At 44.3% G+C, this 22,228-nt stretch overlaps 1 protein-coding gene across 5 annotated transcripts in view; it reads right to left on the bottom strand.

Moving 5' to 3' along the window:
• The window catches only part of FGD5 (FYVE, RhoGEF and PH domain containing 5), a 132,834-nt gene that overhangs the window by 51,670 nt on the left and 58,936 nt on the right, over nt 1-22,228 (bottom strand). For all 5 annotated transcript variants that reach the window (XM_082209196.1, XM_082209197.1, XM_082209194.1 and 2 more), the window contains exons 4-5: nt 14,229-14,287; nt 14,089-14,119 (exon numbers count right to left, since the gene is read on the bottom strand). In XM_082209196.1, the coding sequence (XP_082065322.1) occupies nt 14,089-14,119; nt 14,229-14,287 (90 nt within the window). The remainder of the gene's footprint in view (nt 1-14,088; nt 14,120-14,228; nt 14,288-22,228) is intronic.

Here is a 22,228-nt window from a genome sequence, read left to right as displayed (position 1 = left end):
TTCAAATGTCATGCTGAGTGCTTTGGATTAAACTAGGAAGCCATCTGGATCTAGTGAAGATGTTGTCAACACCAACATTATACTGGATGACAAACATGGATGGAAGTTCACTTGGTGCCTTTGACTACCGGCCTGTGTATGATCCTCAACCCAGTGTTTACTCACTGGGCCAAACCTTAGTAAGACCCAAAGGGTTTACATTGCAATTCTAGCCATGTGTACTAAGAAGTGATTCTTACTGAATTCAGTGGGGTTCTGGTGAAGATGAGGGAGAAAATCAATTCAGTTCCCATTTAAAGACAAATCTATTGAATTCACACTTTGTAAAACAATTATGAGAACCAAAATGTAGCCATCCATTGAAATTCACACTTATCCAAATATTGTGATGCAGGTCTCCAAACAAAGAATGTTCACAAAAGTGAATACATGAGGTAAAAGCATGCATTAAAACTGACTATCTTAGTGAAAACAACATACATTAGGAAAAATTCTTGGGAAAATGTGTCTATCAGTCAAAACTGTACGCAAAAAATATGTTTATTAGGAGAAAGTCACGCTAAAATGCTGATGGATTTTCATGAGGATATTTTTTAAGTTGCTGATTGCTGCAGGAATATGGAGAGCTGAATTTAAGATTGGAAAAAGGAGAAACCGAGAGAATCAAAATGGACAGGTCTTTCCATCTCTACTCTCAGCTGAGTGGAGTTAGAACTGTAGCCTTAAACATTGCTTTAATATCATTACACTTTTAAACTTGAGACAGGATATTCCATGTCCAGACACTTTGGATAAATCCTGGTGAGAGTTTGTGTTTTTACAGACTACTGTACACAGAACAAGCAAAAATTTAGAATGTTACCAGCTAGAGTGGAGTACCAGGCAGAGGGGAGTGCAGCTGTTTTAACAATCCACCAAAAGCAAAGATTCAGCAGAGTTAATAGAAATAGCAGCCACCATCCTCTCAAAATTGTGAATGACCATTTCCCAGTCACACTGCATGCAGTATGGCAAAACATGCTATGAGCGTGCAAGAGAGTGCTTTAATAGGAAACTACCATGGCCATATATCTCATCCAAGGATGCCATTCATACGTCATGCATTTAGGTACCTCTATAGATCGGGTTAGATGGAATGCAAAATCAAACACTCATGGTTTCAGTGAAGAAACTCGAAATTTTATGGCTGCTATTTCTATGGCTTTCAAAACTATGTTGACTTTCTTCAGCAAGCACAAAGTAAAAGTGAAGTTTACACAGCGTAGCCATTCTACTGCTACACCTTTACCACTGCTGGTAAATTGCTCCAAAAGCTTGGCACATTATCTCCCTCCATCATTAATACTAGCACTGTATCACTTTGCCACTTTCCATTTCCACTCATGAAGAACTACACAGGTACTCAAAAAATGTATAGGCACTTTCGATCTTTTCCTCTCAAATTAATCTGAAACTTTTGGTATTTTCACCTCAAATTAATCAGGACTGTTACTCAGTCCCATGAAACACACCATACCAATCTGAGAGAACATTGATTATTCGTCTTTCAAGCTCTGAACTAAAGGGATTGTATCCAACTAAGATTCACTGAATTGAAAGGAACCAAATTAGTCATGCCCATGAATTTCAAAGGGTATACAGTGGTGCCCCACAAGACGAATGCCTCACAAGACGAAAAACTCGCTAGACGAAAGGGTTTTTCGGTTTTGCGTTGCTTCGCTAGACGAATTTCCCTATGGGCTTGCTTCGCAAGACGAAAACGTCTTGCGCTTTTTTTTTTAAAGCTGCTTGAAGAGGCGCAGTTGCGACGGACCGTGCTTCGCAAGACGAAAAACATCGCAAAACGAAAAGACTCGCAGAACGAATTATTTTCGTCTTGCGAGGCACCACTGTACTCTACTCTGAGTAAAACTAATGTTAGATACAACCCACGGTGTCCTGAAAATCTGCCTCCACTTTTTTTTGGGGTGGGTGGGGGGGATCCATTCTATCCCTGAAAAAGTGGAGGTAGATTTTCTGATGGTTTGCAGGGTGGGGTTAGGATAAATTTCGAGAAATATTTGAGGGTGGGTGTGTTTGGCTAACCCAAGTTAGACAAGGTAGTTGAGGGCTTTTTTTTTAATTAAAAACAAACCCTTAAAGAAAGATTGGGGGGTGGGTAGAGGCCAGTGCAGCTGCTGTGAGCAGCCACATAACCAACCAGGATTTCTATGGTCTGTGCTTCCTGGAGCCTGGGCAGACTTATCATGGAATTCACTATGTGACATGATGCGATGTAGTTTAACTCCCATTGTAATTTTGTCACAGGCTACAGAACATGCAGTGGGGTGGCTGTGGAGTTTTACAGCAGCTGCAAACAGCTGTTTGCTTGGGGTTTTTAAATTGATAATGATAATCTATAAAAATGAAAACAATTTTGGCCATCTCATCTAACTAAGGAAAGCCAATCTGAACATTTTTTAATGATGTATTGTTTTCAATACTCAATTGGGAGCCGCCCAGAGTGGCTGGGGAAAATCAGCCAGATGGGAGGGTATAAATAATAAATTATTATAATATTATTATTATTTCTCAGAATACCCCCTCCTGTGGTTTTTTTTTGGGGGGAGGGGGGCATTTTATTTTTGCCCCACATGAACTGAAAAAAATGGCCCAGCCCTCTCCCAAATGGTCCCAGACATAATTACTTTACGGGCTGTCTGCTTCTATATTGACCTGCTTGGGCTTTAATATCTGCTTTGTCCTCCTTGCCATCAACTCAGTGTATTACAAAAGTGAGCATTTTCAGTGATGGTGTCAAGGCCCTGGAATACTCTCCAAGTGGAGACAAGTCAGGCTTCCTCCTTATCGTATTTTCGAAATAGGCTTTCATGTATGAATCTGCTGCTCTGGATTTTAAAACTGACTGCTGCTTTTAGATATTTAATATATGTCTTTGTAATTGTATTATTCTCCTTTAATCTGAAATGTATTTTTTCTTTCATTCTAACACAAACTACTCTACCTGAAAAAGAGCAAGATTTATCTAACAGGAGAATTTTCCAAGACATATGCCACTCTCCATGTGGGCTGGTGTTTGAGGATCAGGGCTGATGTTCACGAGTTTATGTTAGGGATCCACTAAACATTTTCAAATGTCAGGGTTCACTTTGAAAGCAACGCATTCAGCTGAACGAATCCTAGGTGGGAAAAATGCTCACCAAACATTCTCACTGCTCCAATGCTATTTGATGTCCTTTTATTGCCCTTTTAAAAGACAAAGTCCAGCAACTGGAGGAACGTGTAGCTACACTCCAAAGAATTAGAGAGCTGGAGCTCTTCTTGGAAGCAACAGAGCACACCGTCCCCACCAAGGAGGAGACAGGGGACTCCCCTGAGAAGGAGGCTAGTTCATCAACACAGGAGCCAGATATCTGGAGAAACGTGACTCAAAGAAGTAGGAGGCCCAGGGTTTACTCTGATTGTTTAGAAATACACAATTGCTTTGAGGTCCTCTCCCCTAGCATGGAAGACGAAGAGCAGACTCCATTTGAGGATCTCTCCCTCATTACAGTCGATCAGGTATATGAAGACGAGCAGCAAAGTCAGTCCTCAGGGAATGTGCAGGCGACCTTGGAACGGACAGCTCATGGAAGAACCCCGACCAAACCCAAGAGGAGGCGTGTAGTGGTGATAGGGGATTCCCTACTGAGGGGAACAGAAGCAGTGATCTGCGGGCCTGACAAGATGTCTCGGGAAGTGTGCTGTCTCCCCGGGGCTAAGATCCAAGATGTAACTGAACGACTGCAAGGAATCATAAAACCCACTGACAAATACCCCTTCCTCTTGGTTCATGTGGGAACCAATGACACTGCAAGCAATAGCCTCCAGAAGATCAAAAGAGACTACGAGGCTCTCGGCAGGAAATTGAAGCAACTAAATGCACAAATTGTCATCTCGTCTGTCCTCCCAGTTGAACGACGTGGCCCAGGGAGAGAGGGGAAAATAGTGGAAGTGAACAGCTGGCTTCGCAAATGGTGTAAACAGGAACGGTTTGGATTCTTAGATCACGGACTGCAGTTTCTTGAAGATGGACTTCTGGCAAGTGATGGGCTGCACCTCACAACGGTTGGGAGAAATGTTTTTGCCAAAAACCTCAGAAACCTCATCAGGAGGGCTTTAAACTGACTAATGTGGGGGAGGGAGACAGTGCTCCTGAAGGTAGGAGTCTATCAATTAATGAAGATGATCATCCAGATGTCATAGACCAAATGGAGCAAACAGCATGCGCACCTAGTGGTGGGAGGAAAAAATCCTTAAATAAGAGACATGGGGGAATGATTAATGGACTTCAATGTCTGTACACTAATGCGCAAAGCATGGGAAATAAACAAGATGAGCTTGAGCTCTTGGTACAGCAAACTAAATATGACATAATAGGCATCACTGAAACCTGGTGGGATAAGTCCCACGATTGGAATGTAATACTGGGGGGATACAATCTATTTCAGAGAAACAGACCAGACAAGAAAGGAGGAGGAGTGGCGTTATATGTCAGGGATGTGTATACCTGTGAAGAGATCCAAGATTTAGAACCTCAAAGCCAAAGTGAGAGCATTTGGGTCAAAATTAAGGGAGAGAAGAATAACAGAGACCTCATTGTGGGAGTTTACTATAGATCCCCAAGCCAAACGGAGGACATAGATGATGCCTTCCTGGAACAGATGGCCAAGCATGCAAAAGGAAGGGAGATAGTAGTAATGGGGGACTTCAATTACCCGGATATTTGTTGGACGTCAAACTCAGCCAAGAGCATAAGGTCAAACAGATTCCTCACTGGCCTTGCAGACAACTTCATTGTCCAGAAAGTGGGAGAAGCAACAAGAGGAACAGCCATTTTAGATCTGGTCCTAACCAATGTTGATGACCTGGTTAGTGGGGTAGATGTGGATGGATCATTAGGCGCGAGTGATCATGCTCTTCTGAAGTTTACTATACAGCGGAAAGGAGCAGCCAAGCATACTAGGACTCAATTTCTTGACTTTAAGAAAGCCGACTTCATAAAACTTAGGGAAGTGCTGGGTGAGATCCCATGGACAGCAATACTAAAAGGAAAGGGAGTTCATGATGGCTGGGAGTTTGTTAAGAGGGAGATAGTAAAAGCACAACGTCAGGCAATACCAATGAGACGGAAACATGGAAGGTGCCTAAAGAAGCCAGGGTGGCTATCTAAAGAACTTTTAACTGAATTAAGATTAAAAAAGGATGTGTACAAAAAATGGAAAAGGGGGGAAACCACCAAAGAGGAATTCAAACAAATAGCCAGCACGTGTAGACACAAAGTCAGAAAAGCTAAAGCACAGAATGAACTCAGGCTTGCTAGAGAGGTTAAAAGCAACAAAAAAGGCTTTTATGGGTATGTTCGTAGCAAAAGGAAGAACAAAGAAACAGTGGGGTCACTCAGAGGAGAAGATGGTGAAATGCAAACAGGGGACACAGAAAGGGCTGAACTCCTCAATGCCTTCTTTGCCTCAGTCTTCTCCGATAAAGAAAACAATGCCCGACCTGAAGAATTTGGAGCAAATGATTCAGCAAAGGAAACACAGCCCAGAATAACTAAGGAGATAGTACAAGAATATTTGGCTAGTTTAGATGTATTCAAGTCTCCAGGGCCAGATGAACTGCATCCAAGAGTATTAAAAGAACTGGCAGATGTGATCTCAGAACCACTGGCAGTCATCTTTGAGAATTCCTGGAGAACAGGCGAAGTCCCGGCAGACTGGAGGAGGGCAAATGTTGTCCCTATTTTCAAAAAGGGGAAAAGAGAGGACCCAAATAATTACCGCCCAGTCAGTCTGACATCAATAGCAGGGAAGATTCTGGAGCAGATCATTAAGCAAACAGTCTGTGAGCACCTAGAAAGGAATGCTGTGATCACCAATAGTCAGCATGGATTTCTGAAAAATACCGTATTTTTCGCTCTATAACACGCAGATTTTTTCTCCTAAAAAGGAAGGGGAAATGTCTGTGCGTGTTATGCAGCGAATGTGTGGTCCCTGGAGCCGAAAAATCGGGCAAAAATCAAACCGCGCTTCAGGGAGAAGGGAAACCTGAAAGGGAAACCTGAAAAGAGGAAGTGGGTGCTTTCCTGCATTCTGCCTCAGGGTCTTACTGCCCACCCTCTCTGTTTCCTTACTGTGTTTGCTGAAACGGAACAAAGAGCAGGGAAAGCCCCTCCCCTCCAGGAAAGAAGAGGGGAAAGCAGAGTGCCGCTCCTTCCTCTCTGTGCTCCGGTGCTACTGAAAACATGCAGGTGAGAGAGAGAGACAGAGAGAGAGAGAGAGAGAGAGAGAGAGAGAGAGCGCTGGCTGGCTTGGGTGGGTGCGTGGGGGAAACTTTTGCCTTCCTTTCCTCCCTCCCGTTATACCCCACTCCTGCATTCTTAGCCCTTCTGTGTTTTTCCTTCCCTCCCCACTTAAAATGTGGTTAAAAAGCATGGATCCACATGGATCCTCAGGATTTTTGCACTGGGTCACCCCAAATTCACCATCAGAGCACATAGCATGTCCATGGCTACAGCCTGCCCCCCCAAAATCACGCACCCACTGTTGCCTGGGGCTGCAATGGTGCAAAAACATGGTTACAAAGCATGGATCTACATGGATCCTCAGGATCTTTGCATTGGGTCAGCCCAAATTCACCATCAGATCACATGTCTGTGGCCACAGCATGAAGCACAAAAATGATACATCCACTGTTTCATTCAGAATGTTTTTTCCCTTGTTTTCCTCCTCTAAAAATGATGAGCGTGTTATGGTCAGGTGCGTGTTATAGAGCGAAAAATACGGTAAGTCATGTCAGACTAACCTGATCTCGTTTTTTGACAGAATTACAAGCCTGGTAGATGAAGGGAATGCAGTGGATGTAGCCTACCTTGATTTCAGCAAGGCATTTGACAAGGTGCCCCATGATATTCTTGTAAAGAAGCTGGTAAAATGCGGTCTTGACTATGCTACCACTCAGTGGATTTGTAACTGGCTGACTGACCGAACCCAAAGGGTGCTCATCAATGGTTCCTCTTCATCCTGGAGAAGAGTGACTAGTGGGGTGCCACAGGGTTCTGTCTTGGGCCCGGTCTTATTCAACATCTTTATCAACGACTTGGATGATGGACTCAAGGGCATCCTGATCAAATTTGCAGATGACACCAAACTGGGAGGGGTGGCTAACACCCCAGAGGACAGGATCACACTTCAAAATGACCTTGACAGATTAGAGAACTGGGCAAAAACAAACAAAATGAATTTTAACAGGGAGAAATGTAAAGTATTGCACTTGGGCAAAAAAAATGAGAGGCACAAATACAAGATGGGTGACACCTGGCTTGAGAGCAGTACATGTGAAAAGGATCTAGGAGTCTTGGTTGACCACAAACTTGACATGAGCCAACAGTGTGACGCGGCAGCTAAAAAAGCCAATGCAATTCTGGGCTGCATCAATAGGAGTATAGCATCTAGATCAAGGGACGTAATAGTGCCACTGTATTCTGCTCTGGTCAGACCACACCTGGAGTACTGTGTCCAGTTCTGGGCACCACAATTCAAGAAGGACACGGACAAACTGGAACGTGTCCAGAGGAGGGCAACCAAAATGGTCAAAGGCCTGGAAACGATGCCTTATGAGGAACGGCTAAGGGAGCTGGGCATGTTTAGCCTGGAGAAGAGGAGGTTAAGGGGTGATATGATAGCCATGTTCAAATATATAAAAGGATGTCACATAGAGGAGGGAGAAAGGTTGTTTTCTGCTGCTCCAGAGAAGCGGACACGGAGCAATGGATCCAAACTACAAGAAAGAAGATTCCACCTAAACATTAGGAAGAACTTCCTGACAGTAAGAGCTGTTCGACAGTGGAATTTGCTGCCAAGGAGTGTGGTGGAGTCTCCTACTTTGGAGGTCTTTAAGCAGAGGCTTGACAACCATATGTCAGGAGTGCTCTGATGGTGTTTCCTGCTTGGCAGGGGGTTGGACTCGATGGCCCTTGTAGTCTCTTCCAACTCTATGATTCTATGATTCTATGTCTTTCTGGCTGACACTGGTGCTTCTCGGCCGCATTTTCACTCCTCACACACTTTTGCCTTACTGACTGTGGTGACCCAGAAACTTTGAAAATTTTCATCCACGATACCATCGCATCACACAACGTGTTGTGGTGTCACTGAACAGATCAAGTAGGTTATTAAAGCCACTGGTAACAACTGGCAATGTGGACACGCGGAACCAAGGGTTGTGGCGAAGAAGATTTAAGCAAAAGGAAAATGTTGCTGCAAAGAACACCACCGAAAAACAGATGTGATCACAAGTGCTGAATATAGCAGGAAATGGAAGGTGATTGTGAACACTCACAAAAATGAGCATGAAATGAGGCAAGTAGTGTTGGCTCATTTATCTTCTCTTCTATTTGTCTTTTTTTAAAAAGCAGAAGGAACATTTGAACTGTGTGATATATCTGTTGCTGCCCTTTACCATTTCAGTTTAAAGGTTGACACTATTGAGAAATCCAAGAATCCAAGATTATTTCCCCCTGAGAGTTCACTACACATCATCACACTATAGCAGCCAAAGCTATGCCTCAAATCTGTAAAAAAACATCACTTAACGAAACTAAAGTTTTCTTTTCTCATGGATTTCAAGCAAATGTTACTATATTATTAATTGCCTCAATAGATGTGTGATTATAATTAATTCTCAGACAAATGAATTAATTCCAGCAGCCAGGATGGCTAGCCTCGCAATGATTAATTCTGCAAAACCAAAGCCTAATAGTAATGCTGTAAGCATCCATAAAAAGAAAAAAAATGCTGTTGCCTAAAGTGCTGAAAGCCTGGGAAACCATTAATCACAGGTAAAGTACTTTTGCAGTCTCAATAACTCTGATCAATCACAGTACCCGAAAGGTCTCCAAATTCATCATCTGAAAAACACAGTCCAAGAAAGAAGAGGGAAAAGGTACCAAATATTTTTTAGCTCATACAATTCCCTGCTAGATTCAGAACTCAGGAAAGAACTAGAGCCATCCAATTACATTCTAAGTGACTCATGAGGCTCAAACCGAAGTGTATGCTCCTGGCACTATTTCTGCCATTAAAAAAATTGCAACTGTTATTTCACATTCACAGAGTGCCAGCTATTTTCTAGACACTGTATAGAACATAAATGTGACATGGTCCTGAGCCTTAACCAAGAGAATTAGAATCCCAGCAATTTGTAGCTCTCTCTCTCATGAATGAATGCTGGAAGTGTCAATTAGTCAATTGCAGCATTCAGATGTAAAAATAAACTATGGCTTATTACACTAATGATCTTGGGACTTGTCAGCTCCCTCTTCATCTTCCCTCCACCTGTGCAGCTGCTCAATTGAAAAGTAGTGTAGCATTATGTCTGAACCTTAAATGCTGGTTAATCTCAACCAGGGCCAGCCCAACTTGAGGTGAACCACAAAATGGCACACATACTCCACCAGGGAAGAAGAGGTAAGTGAAGATCAAGACCAGGAACGGGGGGGGGGGGGGAGGATAAAGGTGGGTCAACACCTATCTGCCAAGAGACTGCTGTAGAAGTGGCATTGCAGTGGGGGGCTGCCAAGGAGAAAACAGGAGACCATGCTGGTCAGCTAACCAGAAAGCCTGATGGCTTCCTCATGTCATATGTACTTGGTGCACCGATTCAGCAACTTGCACTGTTCTTAGCAGATTTAAGAGACCCTGATGGCACACAGAGTACAAGACAATCTCTAAGTTGAGCAAGGACCAAGCTACCACAGTCTATGCTTTGAGCTAAGCTGAGGCATTTCTGAGGGTGCAGAATGAGTGGCCTTGCACGGCAGAGAACAGTAACGCTCTGAAATCTTTTCATTGCCCACCCCTGTTTTTCCAGTTGAAGATGAGCTGCAGTAAATTCTAACACAGCAGACACAATTTGCCTACTATCCTTCAACTGCTGGGTGGAAATTAGGTCATGGATCGTGAACTCAGTACATGCACTCACTCATTCACTCACACACAAACTTGCGCACACACCAAAATCAAATGAGGCTAAGCACTGGCAAACTGTACAATGCACGTTTCAAATACTGTACCAGTAGGCTGTTTGCAAAGTACTTGGCCAAAGGCCAAGAAGGGCTGGCACACATTCTCTCTGTGTGTGTGCATGTGCGTTTAAAGGAGGGACACTAAGTAGTTGAACAGCCATTTTGGCTTCCTGTTCCCTCTGTAAAGACCCATGAAGAGTTATTTTCCCACCTGCTGACTAGGAAAAAATGAAGACGCAGAAGAATAAATGAATCAGCCAATTGCAGCTGAAAACAGCCTATTGTTCTCAGATGTTATATCCCTCTAAGCTTTTGTCAAGTGCTTTGGGCACTGCAACATTCAACGTATTTTTTTTTCATTTAGACAGACTTCTCCCATTCATTGGGAGATTTCATTAGCAAAACAAGCACTTGATTAGTCCAACAGGACTTTCAATGTTGTCCAAGAAACCCAAGGCAGAAGCAAGTGTGCTTTGGCTCATTGCTCACTACCCCTCCTAATCATTTCCAGTTAATTATTACTGGCTCAAATCTCACGATGTTTGCAACACATGTAGCATTGTATAGCTATATTCAGTTTGGTCTTTATGCTTTCTGTCTTTCTAGCAAACCACTGATGCAAAAGCAAAATGACAAATGGAAGGACTTACGATGGTACTGAAACAAATGTTCTCTACAAAGAACTTTCAGCTCAAATTCTGAGCCACAGTGGGGTTGAGGGGTGCAAGGGGGAATCACCTGGCAAATTTCGTGGGTGGGAGGAGAAATCTGTGGGAAGCTGAACCTCCCACCACTTCTGGGGCTTATCTCCCAGCAAAATGTCTTGGGCTTGCCCTGTTTGAAGTGGTGCCTAGTGACAGTGCAAGTTCTCTCTATCGTGTTTGCTTTCTAGTGGCATGTATGTGAGTCAGCACTTGATTCTGCAGTCATCATATGATGAACATGGTATGGATAAACTCTCCACTTAGTTTTCCTCTTAATTTTGCCTAATCTCCTTCCCCCACAATTTGTTGAACTTCTTACTAAAACACTGTAATCAAAGCTGGATGAAGACACTTCTAGATTAACATCATACACTTTATTTTTGAGCCACACCAGCTAATATAAAGTTTGAGCTCACACAATGTTTCCACTCTTTCGGTTGAATAGCAGAGTGAGTATATGGAAATGTCATCATTTTGGCAATCAATCAAACTATTAAGGTCCCTGCTGAAAGGCCAAACTGATTCAGTTCCGCCGAATGGAGTGGGGATCTGCTCCGATTTGCGGGGAGGGGGAGGTGTCAGGGAAAAGTTGGTGTTCCTGAGACTTTAAGGAGATAAAAAGAATTTTTCTTTTTCTAAATGAAGGTGTGGTGCACTTTTGTTTGCTCTCTTGAGATGTAACAGAAGATACAAAGTGGTTTTTTTTAAAAAAGGTCCCCCCCCGAATGTTGAATTGACAGGAAGAGTGATAATGAATCAGAAATAAGGGTGTCTAAGAGTGTGCCCAGGGTGGCGCTGTGGTCTAAACCACAGAGCCTAGAGCTTGCCGATCAGAAGGTCGGCAGTTCGAATCCCCGTGATGGGGTGAGCTCCCATTGCTCAGTCCCAACTCCTGCCAACCTAGCAGTTCAAAAGCATGTCACAGTGCAAGTAGATAAATAGGTACCGCTCTGGCGAGAAGGTAAACAGCGTTTCCGTGTGCTGCTTTGGTTCGCCAGAAGCGGCTTAGTCATGCTGGCCACATGACCAGGAAAAACTGTCTGCGGACAAACGCCGGCTCCCTCGGTCTATAGAGCGAGATGAGAGCACAATTCCAGAGTCATCCGCAACTGGACCTAATGGTCAAGGGTACCTTTACCTTTTAAGTGTGTTCCTAATAATGACAAAACTACCTATGTTAAAATAGCTGACAAGAAGAAGGAATTCTAGGGGTGCCAATCCCCCCTCTGTTTGTGGCCCTGCTCCTGTGTTCTTAATATGAATAAAATTTGGGTGCATGGGGTGAGGAAAGGGGTAGAACCTCCGGTGGGGGAACATTTCATTTCATGCTCCTTCTGGGATAGTGTGTCAACCTTCGGTTTTCACCCTGCACTCAACTTTTACCTGTGGCTCCTAGAAGCTGTCAGCATGCGACAGCGGCCAAACCCCGGGAAACAGCTTTGACTGGCCAGCTGAAACAGATGAAGGTAGCCAATGGGTATCAAACCCTCAGTGAGTTAGGGACATCCCCTGCATGCAAAGACAGGCTCCAGCAGATGGAGCAGACAAGACAAATAGTGGGGCCAATGGTCAAAGAAGGCGGTTTCTGCAAATGCTGTGAAGTGAGGAGCAGATGGGGCTCATCCACTTGGGAAGGTAGCCCATCTAGCAGAAAGAAAACTCTGATCCTAGACATCTGCTGCTGCCTTGCAGAATATATTCAGAAGTATACCCTGCCTACACAAATCCAGAGTGGTGTCCCTAAAACAGTTGGATGGCATCTTGTGCACCTCCTTCCAGCAACTTCTGCAGCCAAACAGGATGTGGTTTCCTTTGGACCACATCAGTGAGGCCGAGAAGGGGGTCTTGTGGTCTGAGCAGCCCAGGACCTCCTTGCACACTGCCCAGACATGCACCCTGAGGAGCTCACTTTGGTGCTGCTAATGCAGCAGTTTGACTTCACCCCTGGATGCACACTCCATTGTCTCTTGAGACAGACCAATGCCAACAATGGAAAAAATAAAAAGCACATGAGGCTTTTTAAAAATCACTTTCCCCTGCATATCAATCACAGGCTCTTAAGCCCCGAACAAGCCCTAACAGCAATGTTGATTGGAGAAAAGTATCGTGTAAGAAGCACGTGAAAAGGGAGAAAAATGAAACAGTCAGCTGACATCCCTGGCAGTGGGAAATGAGTAGCATGCTCTTCTAGCCTATATCTCTCCGCCACCCCTTCCTTGAGCTATGTGACATCTGGTCAACCCCATATTACACAAAGATTTCTGGAAAGTTCGTGAATTAAACATGGTAGAAGTGAAGGAAGTGAGTGGTGAATATCATCGGCTCAGACTCAGACTTTCCACCAGAAGGACTTACACCACAACAGGTGGGGATTGTTTTGTGCAGAATGGTTGATAAGATAACAGGTTGAGGGAGTCCAGAGCATTACCAGACCACCTAGCCACTAGTTAATAGGTGCTTGTTCCAGACACTGGTACTTTAGGGTGACCTCACAGAGATTCTCACATTATTTCCCAGAATGCCATCTCCAGTGAGAACTCCATGCCATTTATGTACAGTGCTATTCTAAGCTTGTCTATGCAGAAGGCAGTCCCAATCAACTCAACAGGGCTTACAGCCTAGAAAGTGTGATTAGGACTGCAGCAATGGTCAGTTAATTAACTGACTTATTGGTTAACAACGAGCTATTCGACCTTGTAATTATTAATTTTCCCCACACAAAATGATTCATACAAGAAATTCCCACTAGTGCAAAAATGAGAAAATGTCTTTTAGATTAAGAGATGATTTGTGCTTTTGGCTCCACAAGAGACCTGTGAACTGCAAAGGTCTGAGACCCAAGTGGGAGCTGACTGTATTTCTCAACCATACAAAATATTTGTTTGCACAGAGATAGAGGAAGAATTCGCTGGAGCCATCCCATGCTGACGAAAGCAGCTCTAAAGAATTATTCCTTCTTCCCATCCCAAAGTTGTAAGGAAATACTCATACAATGCCTCCAAATTTCTTTCTCTTCTGTCCATGACATGGATTTCAAGAAAAAGTATGTCATTTTAAACAAATCATCCTATCAAGCTGTTCGGTCAAAATTCTATTCCGACTGATGAGGAACTCGAGAGTCTACATGTCTGGCACATACAGAACAGGATAGCTTTTATCACAAGACAGATTCCTTTGCAATGGTCCAATGAGCATTTCTGCATGACAAGCCACTCCTGACAGAGTTCACCTCAGCCTCTTCAACTGCCTTTTCTGTCTCCTAAATTATACCTAAGTAAGAGAGCAATTAGGTTTTGACAATTAAAATGATTTACTTACCATATGTAACAGCCGGAGCATCTCCACATATCTGTGGAAAGAGACAGTTTTATTAATTGTCAACCAGCTACCGCTGAATAAATCAGTGTGCAATGCACAGCCCAGCTTACTGCAAACCAAATTTTAGCTGGTGGACTTACTCTTTCTCTGAAGACACAAGCTCCTGGGCAATGAGGTGGGCTCTGGATTGTCCTTCTTTCTGTACAAAACAAAATAAACAAAGGTCAAAAATTCTCCATAACAGAGAATGTAAAATAACAGAGAATCCTCTCAGTCTGAACACTCTTTGGACTTGGTGGTCTAAGAACGTCAAAGTACTGTGGAGGCGGATCTTAAACTTCAATACACACCCGCAAACCAACACAACATATACACCCCATCATAGTATCTGTCAGGTAGAGGAATGTGCAAGATCTTTCAACCATTTAATATGAAAAGGTTGGTTAATCTTTTCCATATGGGGCAAGCAGGCACAACTGATAGGCCACATCCTAGCATCTGTCTGCTAAGAGAATGTAAAAGGTATTTCATCCATTTAATGCAAAATGTTGATTAGGCGCTCATCTTTTCCCATATGTGAGACACACGTCCAAGGAGAATGACTGCAGGAAATATAAAGTATGGTGTATAAATTATGCTTTGCGCTTCTGATTTGCTTTTTCAAGGAATGTTAATTTCTAAAGATCACATGGAGCTGGTTCTCCGTACGATAATTACCGCAAGGGTGACATTTGAGAGCTATTGGGAAACTCAAAATAATCTATTAAAACAGCATGGTTAATTTAGCTATAGATTATTACCCTATACGTAAGGAACAAAGAAGGAAGGCAGAAATGGATAATTTCAGAAAGAACAGGAGCCCCTTCTTAGACAAAAATTGTTCCAAGTTCTAGCTATTTCTTAATTTACTATATAACAGAACAAATTAAATTTATGACATTTATTGTAACATATACAGAGGGCCAGCTCCGGAAAAGATGGGCAAAGTTATTGCCACCACATTCCTTGCTTTTGTGAGACATAGCATGCCCCTAGAATCTCTAGGGTAGGGTTCCCCAAACTTGGATCTCCAGCTGTTTTTGGACTACAATTCCCATCATCCCTGACCACTGGTCCTGCTAGCTAGGGATGATGGGATGATGCCAGTGTCACCAAACGTCAAGGAAACATACACTAAAAAGGAAAGAAACAGACTCCAGTGACATCGCAAAATGCTACAGTGGCATAAGCTTTCTTGGAAGAGTGATGGGCAGGCAGACAGAGAGGGGCACACATGTATATAAATAATGCACACATTCACTTGGGTACAGAGGAAGCTGCTAAACAGCAGCGCCAGAAAGCCCTGAAATGCACCCTGGCCACTCGGCACGTCCTCTACTGATGGGCTTGGCTCAGATATGCCAAGAAGCGGAGCATATTTCACTACTGACCAAGGCCCCTTCTCTCTTCTTGTATACAGTTTGTCACAGTCAGCCATTCTATTAGTGATTGATTTGTCTTGAGCCAAAAGCCAAAACACTGGTACCCCTAGTGTCACATGGCCTGTCTAGGGCGAGTTCTGAGACAGTGTCTCTAGGCGTTGCCCCGTCTTGTGTTGTTTAATTGCTGTTTGTTTAACCAGGAAATGAACTCTGAGATTGACGACAGTGTCCGGAGACAGACTTCTGGGAACAGGGAGATGTAGGGAGCTCAGGTCCTTCAACTATCAGGTTCCTAGCACTGAACCCAAGCGGTGGTGAAAATATGAAGATCTGCCATTTCATTTTAGAGAACTTTGCCAGCTGCTTGCTTTCTAGCCTAGCAGTAAGTGCTTTGAATGTACACTTCCTTCCCAGACTCGTGTTTCCCAGTAGCTGCAGAGACTCCAGCCCCCGCTGTTAACTTTGGTGAGGGAAGCAATGGATTTGACACAAAGTTCTGGCTTCTTGCCTAGACAAGCCCTGTTGCTTTTAATAGCCTTATCTTTCTCAAGATCTAAGGGCCTTTCCAGATTTCCCCTCCCTCCAAATACTTTTACCTTTAGCATGGTATTTGCAACGGCAGTGCCATTAATCCAATAAGGGATAAGGAGATAAGTCCACAGAGAAGGAAAATAGTACTGGTGGTGATGATATAATATCAGAGGAGATATGGATTTTAGCATTGGGGAGGTGACACACCCAGACTTCCAGGGGGTGGGAATTGTTTAAAAGGAACAAGTGCAAAATGTGGGACATCGGGAGGTGGTGGCATGTGCTAGCCATGACAGGTTGTTTTGTTTTGTTTTGTTTACAAAAAGTCAAAATCCTGCTGACCCCTCACCAGCAGTTATGATGAAAGAGGAAAGTTGAAGATAGGGGGAGAGCTTCCCCTTCTGGAATTTGCTGCTAAAATGTTTGGTTATTATTGGTTCAAGATGGAGCCAGTTCTGATGAGGTGGGTAGTCTTTGTTATGTTAGCCACCTTCTTTGAAAGGATTTCAGGAGCAAGAGAGCGCTCAGCCTTTCTAAAATAAAATGTTATTTAAAAGTTTCAGTAAATGGCATAGCCATGAATGCACGAGATACCTTTGCAAAGCCAAAACTGCACTGTCGAATACACTGAACAACCACCCAAACATCAGTTGGTTCATAGAGAAATATAACTTGCAACGAGAAATTTATACCCTCTTAGCCCAAGTCCTATTTACATTTAGTTATAACCAGAAGCGTTTGAGTAAAGAACAGGCTTAAGTGTGCCTAAATCTCTTCATATATGCTATATGAGAGAAGCATGTGGTGGAAATTTACATGCCCGTGTCAGCCAGCACAATGTCCCTCTCAAGGCTGTTTTTCCCTTCCTTTTGTCTTCATCTCTGTATGCTCAGGTGACACCCCAAGCAGATAAGACAGGAAAAGACACAGACAGCATGGCTAAAACAGAGACTTGGCCCTATATATGAAACGCATGTGTCTTATTGATATTGTGCCACTGTCTGCCAAAGGGATGAATAACAGGATAAATATCAAGGAAATGCGGGCTAGGGTCTGATGTGAAGCATTAGAATCATAGAATCATAGAGTTGGAAGAGACCACAAGGGCCATCGAGTCCAACCCCCTGCCAAGCAGGAAACACCATCAGAGCACTCCTGAGATATGGTTGTCAAGCCTCTGCTTAAAGACCTCCAAAGTAGGAGACTCCACCACACTCCTTGGCAGCAAATTCCACTGTCAGACAGCTCTTACTGTCAGGAAGTTCTTCCTAATGTTTAGGTGGAATCTTCTTTCTTGTAGTTTGGATCCATTGCTCCGTGTCCGCTTCTCCGGAGCAGCAGAAAACAACCTTTCTCCCTCCTCTATGTGACATCCTTTTATATATTTGACCATGGCTATCATATCACCCCTTAACCTCCTCTTCTCCAGGCTAAACATGCCCAGCTCCCTTAGCCGTTCCTCATAAGGCATCGTTTCCAGGCCTTTGACCATTTTGGTTGCCCTCCTCTGGACACGTTCCAGTTTGTCAGTGTCCTTCTTGAATTGTGGTGCCCAGAACTGGACACAGTATTCCAGGTGTGGTCTGACCAGAGCAGAATACAGTGGCACTGCAAGAGCAAATGTGTTTTGGGAGGCCATTAACGCTTTGCAAGCAGCTCTTCATTCATTCATGAGGTGCTTACCCTTTCTAGTACAGGCACTTTTATGGATAACATCCGTTCATCATTCTTGGGACAGCGAGCCTTAGCTCACTAGTGACACAGCTTCCTGTTTTCCTATTCCAGCCTGTTCCAGGTAGCCATGTCTGAGGCAGCTACTATTTTCAGCTGCTTACTGATTTGATAAGAACCTGGAAAGCTACATTAGGTCAGGCTAACTGTGCCCACCTGCTCTGATGGGCAGCAGTCTTCCAGGGCTTCAGGCAAAGCTCTTTCCCACCACCTGCTACCTGGAGGTACCAAAGATCAAAGCTCCAGCATGCAAGGCAAGTGCTCTGCCTCTGAGAGTTACTCGCCTAAAGATGGTGTACATGCTAGGGGGGCGGCTTGCAATCCTGAAACAGTGCAATGCCTTAAACCAGCCTGTTCCAGTTGCCTTTTTGGTTTAAAAGACCTGACATATGCATGATGGAAAATAAGAAGGTTGAAGGATGGAACATGTCAGCGTTCTTTGGGAATCTAAAAGCCTTACAGAAAGAAGTACAGTGGTACCTCGGGTTACATACGCTTCAGGTTACATACGTTTCAGGTTACAGACTCCGCTAACCCAGAAATAGTGCTTCAGGTTAAGCACTTTGCTTCAGGATGAGAACAGAAATCGTGCTCCGGCGGCGCGGCAGCAGCAGGAGGCCCCATTAGCTAAAGTGGTGCTTCAGGTTGAGAACAGTTTCAGGTTAAGTAAGGACCTCCGGAACGAATTAAGTACTTAACCCGAGGTACCACTGTAATGGAGAAGTAAACTGTTCAGTCAGGGCCGTCTTACCCATAGGTGCTAGGGGTGCGGGGCACCCGGGCGCAGGGATCTCAGGGGCACCAGGCTGAGTGTCCGGGCCCGAGAATTGAGTCCCGGGAAGAGCCCGCCCATCAGTCAGAGCACCGCGGGGGGCTTACTGCTGCAGGCGGCTCAGCACCGCAGGTTTGGAGGCAACCGAGCCAGCGAGACGCTGAGGCAGCTGGCCAGCTGTGCCCTCCTGCGCAGCTGGGACTGGGCAACGGGGGGGGGCGCATGTCGGGCGGATCTTTGCACCCCGACACTGCATATACTTAAGACATCCCTGTGTTCAGTCCTGCAATCAAATATAGGACCTGTACTTAGCCAAGTTATAGCAGGATTGGGGGGAAGAGAGAGAGAAACCTGTAAGTTTATATTGGGCAGCAGGACAGTTTGGGAAACCCTCCATTTCTAGAGGAGTTAAAGCCAAGACTGAGAAATGAAGAAATACGCTTCGGTGTAGTTTTTCTTGCCACAGAATCCAAGAGAGGTGATGAGAATGCTAGATTTCAAGGCAAAGGTAACCCTGCCACTACCATCGGCCTCAATGCCTCTTCTGACCCCGAAAGAGTGCAGCACTTTGATTTGGTGGTCACTAGACAAATATAATTATTAGAGGCCTGTATTTTACAAAAAGACATGCCACCAACCTACTCCGCATATAGTAAATTTGCTATTCATGTGGGTTTGGAGTCCAAATTGGCAGGTGACAAATCTCCAGAAGTTTCTTGTTTTATTGTAATGGGCAAGGGCATATAATGCTGCTGAGCCAATACCTGCAGTATTTCCACTGACCTCTGTATCTGCTCTGCCACTCTAGATATCACAGTAGGACTTGGGAGGCAGTGGTGGCATTATTTCTCTGGGTGCCACTAACCCAAGCCTGCTATCCACTGGTGGCACCATTTAGGCTATGAAACAAGTAGTATTCAGAGGGAAGAATTCAACGTGGCACTATGGCAATTGCTCTGTCAGTCCAAGCCCTGTTGTGCTGGTGGAAGTCCTTGCATGGACTTCATCTAGCAAGACTAGTTCATTCAATCCCACTCACGAGAATTAGTTCACTATGGCAACACAGGGTGGCAAATAATATCAGGACAATAGTGCTGAATCACAGAAGGGTCAGTTGAACCTAAAACCTATGTGCCTCAAAGTTAAAAATTAAAAAATGCAAACTGGAAAATTATGTCTCCTGCTCCCTTCTTGGAGGGAGGTATATCACACCATCTCCTGGGGAATCTGTTTAATTATACACATCCTCTTTGTGGGGCGGAGTAGGGGGAAAGAAGCTTTCCAAATCTGTCTCTTCCTTAAAGGGACGCAAAACAGTCACTCCCCAAATACGTGGCTTATGCTCGAGGTTTTCTTTTTTGGATTTTTTTTAAGTATGTGGGCTTGCTTCATTATACGAAGGTTAAAGGTTTGCAAAACAGAATGATTAATGGAGCCTGGAAACCAATCCCACCCAGTAGAAAGATAAGAAAAGGCAAAGACAATTTGACGTGCTGCAACAGTGAGGCTGTTGCTGCTTGGCTCTCTGCAAAATCTCTGTGGCCTAGCCTGCTATTTCCTCTATTTGCAGACAGATCTGCTCTGCATGCTGCAATTGTTCACCATCCTGTCCGTTGCTCTGTGTTGTTGCCATACATTTCTAGCAACTCACTAGGGCAGTGTGGGGGTGATGGTGTCTCATTCCCACTGATGAGCACGTATCAAAGATGTGAAATTCTGAAGACCTCACTATGCCTGTTAAACGGTTGTTGCACCCAGGTATATTAAGGTTTTCTAAAATGTAGAGGTTTTCCTTCCTAGACAGAAGAACCCACCAAGAGGGGACTAGTCTCAGGTTTTATTTTTAAAATATTTGGCACCAGCTCGTTGCATTGTAAAGACTTTTCCAAATTTGAAGCCAACACAGCAGATAAGATGTTGACTGCCTTTCCCTGTAGAGAGACAGGAGAAGTTGCGAAAGGGAGTCTGTTCTTGCATTTTCAAGACTTTATTAAGAAGCCCTACAGCAGCATTTTCAAAGCTTTCCTTGGGAGGTGGACTAAGAGTGGTTTAAAAGAACGGCAAGAGAATTGCCACTTGGCAAGTTTTAAATTAGCCTCGCTGGGTTTATTTTATTTCTTTTGTCTCTAAACCCATTAAACAGTTTGGCCTCAGCGCTAGGAGGACAGCAATTGCAGATCAACATGCATTTAAATTAATTAGTATAGGTAAATGAGCATGCAGATAATAAGGGCCAGTATCTATCCCCCCCCCCCAGCAGAAAGAAGTAGAAATGATATGATTTGAGGTGCACAGGGGTAGCACATGGATTAAAATGTACAGGACATGAGGGGACAGCAGGCTTGTGTCTGCTGACCCTGGCCCTGCTACTGCCAAGACCTATACATACCGTATTTTTCGTGTGTAAGACTAGGTTTTCCCCCCTAAAAAATAATGCCCAAAATTTGGGGGCATCTTATACATTGGGGCCTTCTCCCCCATCTTCTTAAATCGGAGTACCCCAAAATGGGGGTTGTCTTACACATGGGGGCATCTTATAGACGGAAGAATACAGTAATCAGGATTCTCAATAATAGTGGGAACCTACATGCAGACCTTGCCCAGGGACGGCCCACCCATGAGGTGAGGTGCGGCAGTAGCCTCAGGTGGCAGATCTGGCCTCAGAGAGCGCATTGATCCCTGCTGCAGCTTCCTCTGTTGCCACCTGCTATGGACTCTCTGGCCTCCTTTTGTCCCCCCACCGCCTTCAGCAAAGTGGTGTGTGTGTGTGTGTCTGTGTGTGTGTGGAAGATGCACTGGGAGCTGTGGTGAGGGATGTGGAGGAAGAAGAGGAGAAGGCATGCACCTCCCAAATAAGTTGATTAACTGGTACATAAAGGTACAGACAGATTGCATCTTACATTAAGTTCACGTACGTAATCACAGCTTCATGTGGATCACTGAAAATTTAGAAATAAATAAAACTGAAGCTGAGGCTCCAATACTTTGGCCACCTCATGACAAGAGAAGACTCCCTGATGTTGGGAAAGATTGAGGGCACAAGGAGAAGGGGACGACAGAGGACGAGATGGTTGGACAGTGTTGTCGAAGCTACCAGCATGAGTTTGACCAAACTGCGGGAGGCAGTGGAAGACAGGAGTGCCTGGCGTGCTCTGGTCCATGGGGTCACGAAGAGTCGGACACGACTAAATGACTAAACAACAAAAAACCAGGGCAGGAGAGCAAGAACCCCCCACCCCAGGAAGGGCCACCTGAGATCTCAGGGGAGCCCTCAAGGAAGCCCACACACCACCTTTCCAGAGCTGGGTCTCTGCCTCGTGGGGCAGGGTGGAGGGCAAGGTGCACTCAGAGCCAGTTTTGGACAGGTAGAGATGGTTGCATGGGGCCCTTCCCAGGTTTTACATGATTTTACTTATACACATGATAGCCAGGAATGTAACCCCCAAGTAAGATGAGGTCTACCTATACAGCAGTGCTAGATTTACATATAAGCTAAACAAGCTATAGCTTAGGGCCCCATTCTCTTGGGGGCTCCCAAAAAAATTAAAGGAAAAAAACACCTGGATGCATATTTCCAAAATATAAACTAAAAAAACAAAACAAATAAACTTTGATAAAATACATATTTCGTTATGTGCAAATGGCTTTAGATACCTATTAGGTCCATAAATGACCATATAGCATA

The sequence above is a fragment of the Podarcis vaucheri genome, assembly GCF_965113315.1.
Source record: "Podarcis vaucheri genome assembly, chromosome: 2".
Taxonomy (NCBI): domain Eukaryota; kingdom Metazoa; phylum Chordata; class Lepidosauria; order Squamata; family Lacertidae; genus Podarcis; species Podarcis vaucheri.
Note: the sequence above shows the minus strand (reverse complement) of the source record. Positions and strands in the feature narration are given on the sequence as shown.